At 40.6% G+C, this 13,663-nt stretch overlaps 2 protein-coding genes across 2 annotated transcripts in view; both read right to left on the bottom strand.

Moving 5' to 3' along the window:
• LOC112659451 (rho GTPase-activating protein 20-like) overlaps positions 1-4,517 on the bottom strand; it is a 51,100-nt gene extending 46,583 nt beyond the window's left edge. Inside the window, exon 1 of the mRNA XM_049096222.1 lies at positions 2,314-4,517. The gene's annotated coding sequence lies outside the window, so the exon portion shown is untranslated. The remainder of the gene's footprint in view (positions 1-2,313) is intronic.
• A 150-nt stretch (positions 4,518-4,667) lies between these two features.
• On the bottom strand, positions 4,668-11,872 carry MAD2L1 (mitotic arrest deficient 2 like 1). Its single transcript, XM_025445901.3, has 5 exons — positions 11,675-11,872; positions 10,462-10,608; positions 7,342-7,462; positions 6,234-6,337; positions 4,668-5,518 (listed from the first exon to the last, which is right to left on the bottom strand). The coding sequence occupies exons 1-5, from the start codon at positions 11,745-11,747 to the stop codon at positions 5,346-5,348; spliced, it is 618 nt and encodes a 205-aa protein (XP_025301686.1). The 5' UTR covers positions 11,748-11,872; the 3' UTR covers positions 4,668-5,345.
• Positions 11,873-13,663: the final 1,791 nt, after the last annotated feature.

The following is a 13,663-nucleotide window of genomic DNA, read 5'->3' as shown; positions in this document are numbered from 1 at the left end:
TTCCCCTGTTGCCTAGATTCTGAAAACCAGTGAGAAAGAATATTGGTTTTGGGGTCAGGCCTGGTGCTAGACCCTGTGTGTCTGAAGTTCAGCAAATTACCTAGCCTTCCTGAGTCTCAGGTTTTATACATGTAAAATGGGAACAATACCCCCCTCTAGGGTTGTTGTGAGGATTAAGTAATAATGCATGTGAGTGAGTGACACTGCCATTCAGAAAGATATTCAGATCCATGCCTAGGTATCCACTGGGTATGTCCATAATTAGATAGTTTTTGAAGAGGTTTGAGATCTTTCCCTTGCATGGAAGTGGAGCATGAGTGGTCGTGCTTATACTCAGAGGCTTTTTATAGCACAGATAAAATGCCAAAACAATAAAGATTTTGATCTCATGTGTTCCTTTGTGCAAACAAGCTTGTATAGCAAAATGGTGTAAACACAGATGAAAATGGACTTCATACAAATAAATGAAATTAGGTTTCTCTAGTATAAAAAGAGATCAAATGGTAAGAGCACAAAAATAGGTGAAATGGTAACATAAACTGACTTGTGTAATCAGTGGGTAAATTCTTGATATTTTCCTCTCTAAGCTTTTTCTAATAGTTTTGTTGCTAAGGCTACAATATTTTTGCCAGATTGGAAGATGATTGTCAACTCTAATGAAGATTAAGTAGCTTTCCCAACTAGATTTAAAAAAAAAAAAAAAAAAAGCATCAGTTAATGCTGCTGGCTTTCAAAGCCATAATCATGAAGAATGGAAAGATCTTTAAAGATATGCTCTTAAATGTGTGGGAAATATCAGAAAGGGAGACAGAACGTAAAGACTGCTAACTCTGGGAAACGAACTAGGGGTGGTAGAAGGGGAGGAGGGCGGGGGGTGGGAGTGAATGGGTGACGGGCACTGGGGGTTATTCTGTATGTTAGTAAATTGAACACCAATAAAAATAAATAAATAAATAAATAAAGATATGCTCTTAGAGACTCCTAACTCTGGGAAACGAACAAGGGGTAGTGGAAGGGGAGGGGGTGGGGGATGGGGTGACTGGGTGACGTGCACTGAGGGGGGCACTTGAAGGGATGAGCACTGGGTGTTATGCTTTATGTTGGCAAATTGAACTCCAATAAAAAATAAATTTAAAAAATAAAAAATACAGATCTGCTCTAAGAAGATGTAACTAATAAAATTTGAAATTTAGCAGCATTTCTATTCCATAGTTATTCCAACACACTGGTTACACTGAACAAAAATAACTTAAAACAGAACTTTACATATTTAATAAAAAAGATAAAGATATTATTATTTACAACTTTAGCAAAAAATTAATTCCCTAAAGAGTAACAGGTTATTTAATGAACAATGCTTTTGACTGGTTGGGAAAGTGTTTCACCACTGCTCACAAATTCATACTTGATTTATTCCTTGAACAATATAGATAAGTTACAGGATTAAGTCCTCTGTCTTTTGGTTCCTGCCATTAATTGGTTAAAGTCATCTGAGGACAGTGTAAATATAATGCTCCCAAAGAAACCTGGAGTTTTATAAAGTAGTTAATGGAAAGTAATTTGTTATGGACATTCAATTGCTAAAAGGATGTAAAAGGGTAGGAGCCATTAGGAAAGATGAAGAAACACTTCTTTTGATGTGCTTGCTGAGGAGCCAAATGAGCTTCTTGATCATGGACAGAAGAGACCATCTAAAGTTCAAAAAATGTAGAGCTGTTTGTGAATCCATTGATCCTGCTATTCTACTTGTGCACTAAAGCAGGAAAATTAAATATTACTTAGCCAATATAGGTGCTGTGTTTTCTTCCTCTGATGTCTTTTTATTTTTGTAGCCAGAAATCCCATTGTTAATTTCCAATAGGAAAAGCTGAATATTAAAGTTAAAAGTTCACCTTAATTTGAATATTGTAGCATTAGTGACATCTGGTGGAAAACGAGTTACAGTGTGGCATTATTTAGGTATTCTGATCTTTCCTGTATAATATCATTTTCATCAGATTTTCACACAGCCCTCTCCTCAAGTCCATGGGAAGAGTGTACTTTCTGGCCCCACTGAAGTTTGGCTTAGCCTTAAGACTTACCTGCATCAGTGGAATATGGGCAAAAATGTCAGTGTGAAAGTTCTGAAGATAAGCTTTAAGAGTCCTGGTGAGGCATTGCCCCGTCAATGAAAGAACGAGACATGTGCCCTGCAGACTTGCATGAGAAGAAGACAAGCACTCCAGGTAACCCACAGACTTCCAGGAAAAAAAAAATTGTTATTCTATGGTTGTTTGCTGCAAAAGCCAATTAATACATGAGACTATTACACACCTCTGTGTGAATTCCCATGGAGGCTTGACTCCTCTCTTCAATTGATGACACTGGGAGAAGAATCCTGGAGACATGTGGTTCAGTCCCTTCTGGAGCTCTATTTCAGACCCTGATAGGCCCAGCCGGAACATGTTTCCATTCCTCTACCTATGGTAAGCAAAGCTGAGTCAAGAGTCCAGGGCAGGCCCATCAGACTCTCTTAGAATCTTCGTTTCTCTAACATGGTGTGGAAGTCATGTAGGGCTTTTTTTTTCTTCCAAATTTTTATTTAAATCTTAGTTAACATATAGTGTAATATTGGTTTCAGGAGTAGAATTTAGTGATTTATCATTACATATAATACTAACTGTTCATAGGTCATTCGCAATTCTTGCATCTGTTGGTTTAAATATCTTCCTCTTAAGGTGGACTTCAAGGTATAGGAAAAGAGGGCAGGACAAGTTTAGTTGGGGCCATAGGCCAAAGCTTTTCCAATTGAGCTTTGCCAATAAAGCTCATAGCTTGGCTCCGACTCAACTCCAATATATGTACTAGTAGGAGTCACTAGTGTTATAAGCCACAAATTATAAGTGGTAATATTAGGATTGTTTTATTTGGCGAATAAAAACAACTGACAGAAATTTAAGTATTATCAGTGATCTATTAAAGTTGCTACTGGTGAACGTTTTTCAGGGAATAACCACATTATTTCTGGTTATTTAGCAGAGGCATTTAGTGTTTCCTAAAGCAGTTACTGCTTTCTAAAAAGAATTTCAAACTTTTGTCCCAAAAGTAGGACCAGAATTTTTAACTCTTCATATTTTTACTGAACTTCCAGTTCTGCTTTCCTTCTCAACCTAATGTTTCATGTTTAGAGGTTACAAACAGCCCAGAATTTATTTTTTTGATGTTTTTTGAAGAATTTATTTTAAATTCAATTAATTAACATATAGTGTATTACTAGTTTCAGAGGTAGAATTTAAGAGGTGTTGGATATAACACCCAGTGCTCATGACATCACCTGCCCTCCTTCATGCCCATCCCCCAGCTACCCTATTTCCCCAACCTCCTCCCATCCTGTGACCCTATTTGTTTCCTATGATTGAGTACCTTTTTTCCTCCCTCTCTGTTTTCATCTTCTTTAGTTTTCCTTCCCTTCCCAGACGTCCATCTGTTTTGCTTAATTCCACATAGGAGTGAAACCATATGGTAATTTTCTTTCCTGACTTATTTCAATTAACATGATACCCTCTAGTTCTATCCCAGTCTTTGCAAATGGCAAGATCTATCTATCTATCTATCTATCTATCTATCTATCTATCTATCTATCATCTATCTATCTACCTACCTATCTATAGATCTCACATATTCCTTATTCATTCATCTGTCCAAGGACATCATGGCTCCTCCCACAGTTTAACAGCCCAGAATTTAAATGTTTTAATCTTGCTAGTGTCCGCTTTGTAACATACCTCATGTTTGGAAAACCAGACTCTTGACCATACTTTAATTCAACATCTTTTTCATTTCTGCAGAACTACTTTTCTTATTCAGGAAAAAGACATGTGGGTGGACCTCAATTAGATAGCTTCAACAATTCTCAAGGCAATGGGCTTTCACAATAGCATTCACTATACCTGTCATCAAATACTGGCACTTATTTGTCTTGCAATGAGAGAATTGCCCTTTATTCTTAACAAGCAGGCAACTGGATCAGAGAGATCAGATTACTCAGGCGAAAAAACAAAGACAAATACATAATGAGATAAACCTGTGTAGTAACTGCCTGGAAGCTTGCCATCTATTTTCCTCTCCATATCTCAAGCTTCAGAAAAACCAGGACTTTGTTTCATTCATCCTAATACTTGGCACTTTTACAGGTGCTCACTTTGTAATTTCTGAATGAGTGATACAGGCTATGTGTTTTTACTTTATAGTGAAGGTTAATGAGTTAACTCATATAAAAAACTTAGAACAGTGTCTGATACTAAGCACTTAATTACAAAACAAGGTAACATTTAGAATAGAGATTAGAAAAGACTTCAGAAGTTTGCCTTAAACTGATCCTTAAAAAATAAGCTAGCCTGGCAATAAGGATAAGAGCATAGAAAAGTTCTACAGTGCACTATATGCTAAAATCAATTAATTCCAAATGACATGTATTATTTTATACAGAGAATGATGCTTATTTTAAGTCTAAGGTTATAAGATTAAAGGGATATAATCAAAGCTTGTCCACTAAATTGAAAGTACCTCCAGATTTATTCAAGTTTGTATCTTTAGGCCTTGGTAGGCACAAGATATTATTTGCTATACTGAATCCATTCTATTGTATGTGTTAATACCACACCAATATAAACATATTTTAAGACAAATTTTAAACATACATATTTAACTTTATTTCACCATGATTTAAAGCTTGATTTTATAAAACATAAAAAAAATTTAAGAGTTCTGTATCACAGGAATTTAAACAGTGGCAATATACATAGCTTTGTAGGTTCGAGTTCTACAACAAATTAAAATCAAATAATTGGAAATGTTTTCAATATGGAAAATATACAAATAAAATAAATGGCAGAGACCTATTATGAGCAATTTTTCATTACTTGCAGATTATCATTAGATAATTTCAGAATCTAAACAAAGACTCTCAATATTCAGACTTCTTTTACTGTATTTTACATTTAATATCTCCCTGCCTATATTCCAGAGTCAAAGTACTTGACCAAAAGGTCTGATTTAAGAAGGCATTTAGCTTTATGGCAAAAGTTATCCATCTACAGTTACCACTTTCAAGGAATTGACAACAATGCTGATGTGATCTGCTAGTTCCCTTTTGAACAACATGCAATAATTTATGCCAACCCTGTATAAAGTCATACAGGTAACAAAAAAATGGAACAATTATGCACAGTTCAATAGATGTATAATGTTAAGTTTTCCCAGTCTAAAAATTAACCAGTGAAACAAAATTTATCAACTATAGTTGACTTGGTTTCAGGAAAACTGCATCTGAGAACTACAAGTACATCACTGTCCTTATCTCATCCTCAGTCATTCGTGGGAATTTTATAGGCCACCATGCTATTTACTTTGTGGATAGTAGTAGTAAATGAACGAAGACGGACTTCCTCAGAATTGGTAATAAACTGTGGTCCCGACTCTTCCCATTTTTCAGGTACAACCAAATCTTTGTCTGTATAAATCAGTAGGTCAAATGAACCTGAATTGGGGATAAGATCATTAAAGTACAATTATTTTTTGAAAGGTACAACTATCCTTCCTGTCTCCCTCACATATGAGCCACCTATCATGTCAGAAAAGCTAGTTTAGCTTGATCTCTAATCAGTTATATTAGCTAATTGCTTTTCTTCAATGGAAATTTTAGTACAGAAAATACTGTACTCCTTTTTACTTAATGAAAAACTCGAAAAAGAAAAACTTTTTTTTTTCTTCAAAGAGAAAAGCCATTAAAGATATTTGCAGAAAGTATATAATTAATCATGAGACAGCATGAATCTAAGCCAGAGAAAGAGAACATCTTGGTTCTGTGACCATTGTATCCCAATGCCCAGTACCGTGTCAGGCATACAGTAGGCATTTAGGGTATATCTGATGAATCAAGGAGTAACTAAGCTAGAAAAGAAAGACACAGTTATACCTGTAAGTCTTAATTATATACAAGGAAATGTGTAGAAAATAAAATGGAAGAAATTACATCAAAATATTCAGGAATACTGTAGAAAACTTTCATTCTTTCCCTTTTCAGCACTTGTAAATAAAATGCAACCAGCATTACTTTAGATTCATGACGTTTTTCTCACTTGTATACCATGACATGGATAATTAAGAAAAAAATTCAACAAAACTGTTCTTAAAGTAATAGCTTAGTCTTTCCACAACAAATCTGAACCAACGTGAAGTCATATAATACTTACAAGAGACTTCCAACAGTGGCAGAAACGTCACGGTAGCTGTGATCTGTCGGATTACGGAGCGGATCTCATCCTGGATAGCCTTCTGAGACTTTTCTCTGGGTGTGCTACCGAGGAAACCAAATGAGTTGATTCATTTTAAGTTTTAACAAGTTATTTAAAACACTGGTAAGATTGTTTGATTAAATGCTTCAAAACTCAAATTAAGTAATGCATTCAAAAGGAGTTTTTAAAAAAACGATTATAATTTCATTTATTATTCCAGTATTTAAGACTGCTCTTCCAGTCTCTTCCCAGGTCTCACTTTCTTAGTATCACTTTCTTAGTATCAGGTCATTAAATAACAGATGACTAGAAAACCTGCCAAGTGCTTCAAGTCAGGAAACATTCAGCATATTGTAAAACAAAGATAACAAGTAGTACCTAAGATCTTTAATTGGCATAATCATTTTGGCATTTTTAGTAATACCTAAATGTCTAATTCTGTAGTGCTTCAAATAAGATGTTATATCAAGTTATTTTTATAATTAAACACTTTCTAAAATAGACCAAAGGCTTCAGGAACTACATTTCATTATGAGAGAGTTCTGAGTTTACAGGTAAGCATGCCTAGGACAATGCTAAGAATTAGCATATAATGAGGGACATTTCCCATCCAGAGGACCTAAGAACTTCAGTTAAGAGTGTCTTAGGAAGTTCATAGCATTAAATGAAATACAGTAGAGCTGCAAAATAAGCTAGTAGAAAGTCTAGGATAATACTTCACGGTTAAAAGTACCTTGACACAATTCATTAAATGGCCCACCTAATATATCATGTGTAGCTTACATATAGCACCATAAATACTAAAGGTTGAAATTTATGGATTTTAGACTAAGGGCAATTATGTTAAAAGTACACTATACAAGTCCATAATAGGCACAACTCTTTTGTGAGCACAGTTTGTGAGTCTAATTCTTCTCCACGGGAGATGAAAGATCGAATCTAACATATTTAGAAACAAACTACCTTATACAAAACTATTTCAATATAGTTAGAACTCATTTACTCAAGAAAACAAGTTTGGGAAAAAAAAATCTATGAAAGTGGAAGCAATTTAATTCATACTTACTTGTCATCTTTTGCAGTCTTGTCGCACTCAATATCAAACTGCCACCTTTCAAGGACTTCACCGCTTTCAATATTTGAGATGACTACCACCAGTTTCTGAACTGAACACTTGTATAACCAATCTGCAATGCATAACAAGGCATCTTTTTTGGTTCACTGCATTACAAAGTAACTCTCTTCCCAGGTCTCACTTTCTATCCTTAGCAAATTCCTACCACTGGTATTTTGGAACTCCTCCAACCTGTACAGAAAACTTGCCTCATAATAACCTAGCTCCTGTTTTTCAATTCTCAGTATCTGTACCAGATACTGAATGCTAAGGACAGAGTAGTGAACATGCAGTATACTCTAATCCAAGGTAAACTGCAGAAGATGAGCATTAACCTAATCACTGCAGTAATAAATGTAAAATTTTAATTGTAATAAATGCTAAGAAGGTACAGTATGTGATCCAATGAGAGAATATAGGAAAATCTGACTCCGGGAATTCTCACTCGACTTCAATTCTAAATAAATACCATTAAATATGCAAAAGGATACAGAAAATGTACAGGTCTTAAATACTGAAAAGCGAAAAGTATCTGACCAGAGGATTGAAAGGGTAATACAAAGGGAGAATGAACAAGGTCGGTTTGTACAAGATACATAGGGGTCAGACCACACAAGGCCACATGGACTAAATTAAAGAACTTATACTTCAAGAACCAGGGAAGTCATTACTTTGTATAGGGTGTGATGTGATTAAACTTATATTTCAGACTATACTTTTGCCTGCGATGTGTGGAAAGTAGAGTGGAAGAGAGGATCTAGGGATGCTAAATGATTACCTCAAGCAAGAGGTACTGAAGGCTTATAGAAGGATAAATTGGTAGAGATAGATAAGTATAGGTAGAGTCCAGAGATTTCGTGGTTAAAATTGTTAAGATTTATTGGATACTAATGAAACTAAGGAAGAGGAAATACTCAGGGATAGTTCCCAACTTTCTGGTTTATACCACTGGTTGGAAGGTTGATCCGTTCACTGAGAGAAAGAGAATGGAAATGAGACATGATGCTTACAGTTTTTTTTAAAGGTTTTCTTTTTCTTCATTTTTTTTTAAGATTTTATGTATTTATTCATGAGAGACAGAGAGAGAGAGAGAGAGAGAGAGAGAGAGAGGCAGAGACACAGGCAGAGGGAGAAGCTGGCTCCATGCAGGAGCCTGATGTGGGACTCGATCCCAGGTCTTCGGGATCATGCCCTGGGCTGAAGGCAGCGCTAAACCGCTGAGCCACCCGGGCTGCCCTAAGGTTTTATTTCTAAGTAATATCCACACCCAATGTGGAGCTGGAACTAACAACCCAAGATCAAGAGTTGCATGCTCTACTGACTGAGCCAGCCAGGACCCCCTTACATTTAGTTTTCAAGTATCACTAGGATAGCCACATGTGGATATCAAGGGAGCCACTTACTATATGAGCAAAGAGAAGACTTGGGTTGGATGTATGCTTGTGAGTCAACTACACAAAGATTGTTAGTGAAGTTATGTATGTGTCAGAAATCATCTTAGAGATTATAATAAGAGGGCCTCATAATGAGCCCTGAATTAATCTTGGAACTTGGGATAATATACTCAAGAATACACAGTTGTTTTTTTTCAAGAGACAAAAACAATCTTGTAATATTTAGGGCTTGTGGGCCACCTAGGTCTCTTGTGTAGTCTTTTAAAAACTAGCTTTTAAAAATCTGAAAATATTCTTAGTTTGCAGGTAGTACAAAAATAGGCCACTTGCTGGATATGGGCGGTCAGTCTTGCTGACCCCTTGACAAAAATCAGCTTTTTCTCAATTTTGCTCTGAAAAGGAAGAGATTGGGTAGTCACTTAAAGATCTGGGGTGTGTGGAAATTTTTTTCTTTTAAAACTGAAGACAGATGAAACCAATGAAAATATCTCAAAACAAAGAAGTCAGAAATACCAGAGAAGAACTAGGGTAAAGTCCTTAGGAAGGCTAGAGTGATGGGGATTCAAAGAGATCGAACAATTTGCCTCTAAGAAGAGCAATTCCTCCATTCTAACTAAAAGGGACAAATTAAATCGGAAGGTTTAATTCACATACAACTCACATACAACTGAGGTGAAATGTCATCAGTGTAGTCTTAAAGGAGACAACCTAAAATCAGTAGCTTAGGCAGGGCTTGCTTCTTCATCAAATTAAGGTGACATAGATTCTTAGTTACTTCTATGTTTCAGGCTAAGTAATCTGAGTATAGCCCTGGGTGATTTAGCCCTGAAGATGATAAAAATATGATTAATAGAATTTAAAAAATAAAGCCCCTTGAAACAGAAAATATATATATGACTCAGGAATTAAAAAAAAAATTACTGTAATTTTTTTGGGAACTAGTTTTGGAAGGTCAAATGAGGAGCCAGGGAGAAACATCCTATAACACAGAAAAATTAGAAGTGAGAATCCTAAGTAGAGAAAAAGATGGGGGGAAAAAAAGAATAGATGGAGAACAAGTATTCATTCAACAAGTATTCAGTAATTTCTTGAGCTAAGAAAAAACAGTGAGTGTTCAGATAGAAATGGCTAACTTACAGGCAGGATTTTAACAAAGACAATTGAAGACAGTAAGACATTAAAAAACTTTATTGGGTACTCTATTAGTAGTATTTTTTTTTTTTTTTAAGTTTAGTTCCCAGGCTGGATTCAATTTCATTTTATCTTAAAATAATGATGGTTTTAAACTCTAGGCAGCTATAGAAAATATATCATGTTAAAAATATATAGTGGATTTCTCTCCAATAATAAACATCATCATAGTTATGTAAAATTCCAACTTGTTCCACCTGGCTACACGAACTGCAAAAATCACTTCAAAGGGAGTTGATAGAGATTGTTTTGTGAAGCCAGATCAGATTTCTAACATCAAAGTATTTAGCCCACTCAAAATGTGGTAGGGAAGAGTGGACTTTCTTTCAACTTATTATTTGCTTCCTTCCGATTGAGAATCACTGTATTTGAAATTGCAGTGTTTTACACCTCTTTGTATAGCGCTGAAAAATGAACACCAAGATGCCAGAAAGTACGGGTCCAAGAAAGCCTGCAAAACTCAAAATGGTTTTCAACAATTAAATACCTTTCAGTTGTTCCACTACATTATTTAGGTATTTCATGAGCTCAGGATCAGTTGTTACAAGCAAGGTGAGTCCGTATTTCTGCACTCTGGTAAAGGTTTCAGATGGATATATGCCACGCTGATATAAAATGCTGTTGATGCCAAATGCTGAAAACAAAAGGAATGTTAAAGTCATTTTCACTTTGCAACTCTGGAAAATAAAACCTATTTAGATGTGGCTGCGGTTTCATTCCTGGTATCAAACTGAAAAAGCCTAAACGTGCATTTGTGGGTGTCTTGCTGAAAGCAGAGTAAGTGAAAAGTGCCACTGAAAATCCTTAAAAATGTTGCTTCTAAGTAAAAAGAACACGATACCTGCGTTTATGCGGAACTAAAAATGCCAACCTGCATTAACCTAGTGTCAAAGTAGAACTACAAGCTCACGGTAATGCAAGCCCCAATTCAGGTTATGTGATCACAGGGTGTCGAAATAGGCTTTTGCGTCTGGATTAGCAACTGATTAACCGGTCCAATGTTCCAAAGCAAGCCTCTCCCTCACTTTTCCCTCCTCTTCTCCTACCAGATTCCATCAGAGGGTACAAACATGGCCTGGTCCAGGACAGAGTTTCCTAAATCTAGTCCATCGCCGTCAGTACCGGGATCAAAGCTTGGTGGAAGGGCTATTCAAGATATACTGGGGCCCCACCCCGCTCGGGGTGGGCGTAGGCGTGGGGCTGGGGCGGGCTGGGAAGCGTGTCGGATCCGCCGTTTAAAGCAAGGCTGCTGGGATCCCTGGTGGCGCAGCGGTTTAGCGCCTGCCTTTGGCCCAGGGCGCGATCCTGGAGACCCGGGATCGAGTCCCACGTCGGGCTCCCGGTGCATGGAGCCTGCTTCTCCCTCTGCCTGTGTTTCTGCCTCTCTCTCTCTCTCTCTATCATTAATTAATTAATTAATTAAAAAAATTTAAAAAAAAAATAAAGCAAGGCTGCTGGTGGAGGGGCCGCAGCGCCAGGCAGGCCTCGGCAGCACCTGGGCTTCCTGCTCCACCAGGAGCGAGGCGCCCGGGGGTGGCGCCTGCATCCGCCTCCTCCTAGATTAGATTCTCCAGCCCGGCGGGCGCTGGAGCAAAGAGAGCCGACCCCGACCCCGCCTCCGCCTCCGTGGCCGGGCCGGGCCTCCAGGGCGGCCTGGCCTCAGCTCTCCCCGCCCTCTGGCCTGCGCAAGGGGGACTTACAGAAGAACTCGGCCACGATTTCGGCGCTCCCGCGCAGGGTGATGCCTTGCTCCCGGGAGAGCTGCAGCGCCATGGCCAGGCCTAGAGACGAGGGAGCGCGCTGCTACCCGGCGGACGGCGACGCCACAGCCTCCAACGGAAGTTCCCCGCCACTCGTTTCAAAAGTAACGACGCAGCACGCCAGGGGCCCTCCGCGCAGGCGCGACGAGCCTCCCGGCAGGCCCAGCGCCAGTCTCCTCGCTCGCGGGAGGGGCGCCTCGCGCAGGCGCAGTGGGTAGGCGTGGTCAGGCACTTCCGGGTTGTCGGGCACGGAAGGGTCCCTACCGAGCACCTGTAATTGTGGTCGCCGGGTCGCAGCTGAGGCGAGACGACCGCAAAACCTGGCTTTGACGCCCGCTCCCGAGGCCTGCGGAGTGAGCAGCCCAGGATCCCGGTTCGTCAGTTTCAAAGCTATTTTCAGAGTGATGTGAACGCGCCAGTTGCATCTTAACGTGGCCCAGGGACCCCGCCCACTCCCTAGTGGGCGATTGAAACTTGCTTAGATACTCTGGGAGTCAGTCAAGAAACCGCGTGCGTGGCGGTCCAGCCACAGCTTGAGAAGGCCTGGTGACTGTATGCGGGCGCAGCTGTTAAGGAACTGGGGGGCAGACCCGGTGGCTCGGCGGTTTGGCGCCGCCTTCTGCCAGGGCGTGATCCTGGAGACCCGGGATCAAGTCCCACGTCGGGCTCCCTGCGTGGAGCCTGCTTCTCCCTCTGCCTGTGTCTCTGCCTCTCTCTCTCTCTCTCTCTCTCCTCTCTGTGTATTCTCATGAATAAATTAATAAAATCTTACACACACACACAAAAAAAAAGAAATTGGGGGGGCGGCCCTGGTGGCCCAGCAGTTGAGCGCCGCCTTCAGCCCGGGTGTGACCCTGGAGACCAGGGATGGAGTCCCTCCAGCCCTAATCCCTAAAGCCTAAACCCTAACCCTAACTCTAAATCCTGGACCTGGTAAATCTGGTCCCCATCTGGCCTCACCCAGTCCTGGTGACTTTGGGCCCCACCTGGGCCCCACCTGGACCTGACTGCTGTGGACTCCTTCGGGCCTCACCTGGAACTGGTGACTCTGATCCTATCTAGGCCTCACCCAGACCTGGTGACTCTGGTCCTCACCTGGGCATCATTGGGACCCGGTTACTCTGTTCCACACCTGAGCCTCACCTGGACATGATGACTCTGGAATCCCTCTGGGCCTCACCCTGACCTGGTGACTCTGGTCCTCAACTGGGCCTCACCTGGACCTAGTGAATATGCTCCCCACCAGGGCCTCATCTGGACCTGGTGACTCTGTCCCTACCTGGGCATCATCGGGACATGGTTACTCTATTCCTCACTGGGACTCACCTGGACCTCGTAACTCTGGTCCTCACTTTGACCTCTTCTGTACCTGGTGACTCTGGCCCCACCTGGGCCTCAACGGAACTGGTGACTCTGATCTTCACCATGGCCTCACCTGGACCTGGTGAGTCTGGCTCCCACCAGGACCTCACCTGGACCTTGTGTCCCTTGTTTCCTTCTAGCCTCATCTGTACCTGGTGACTCCGGTCCCCATCTGGGCCTCACCTGGCCCTGGTGACACTGGTCCTCTGCTTGGCCTTACCTGGACCTGGTGACTGTGTTCCCCACCTGTGCCTCACCTGGATCCAGTGACTGTGTTCCCCACCTGGGCCTCACCCGGACCTGGTGAATCTGTTTCCCACCTGGGCTCACCTGGACCTGGTGGCTCTAGTTCCCACATCAGGTTCACCGTGGTCCCCTTCTTGGCCTCACCTGAACCTGGTGACTCTGATCACCATCTGGGCCACACCTTGACTTGGTCACTCTGGTCTTCATCTGGGTGTCATTGGGACCTGGTTAATCTGTTCCACACCTGGGCCTCACCTGGACCAGGGGATTCTGGTCCCCTTCTGAGCCGCTCCTTGACCTGGTGACTCTGGTCCCCTCCTG

This window comes from Canis lupus, chromosome 18 (assembly GCF_003254725.2).
Source record: "Canis lupus dingo isolate Sandy chromosome 18, ASM325472v2, whole genome shotgun sequence".
Classification (NCBI taxonomy): domain Eukaryota; kingdom Metazoa; phylum Chordata; class Mammalia; order Carnivora; family Canidae; genus Canis; species Canis lupus.
This window is presented reverse-complemented; position numbering and strand designations above follow the sequence as displayed.

Coding starts and splice junctions, on each gene's coding strand:
- MAD2L1 (XM_025445901.3), bottom strand. CDS start 11,747: ATGGCGCTGCAGCTCTCCCGGGAGCAAGGCATCACCCTGCGCGGGAGC. Junction 6,338..7,341: donor AAGACTGCAAAAGATGACAA/GTAAGTATGAAT, acceptor TTTCCTCGGTAG/CACACCCAGAGAAAAGTCTC. Junction 5,519..6,233: donor GCCACTGTTGGAAGTCTCTT/GTAAGTATTATA, acceptor TCCCCAATTCAG/GTTCATTTGACCTACTGATT.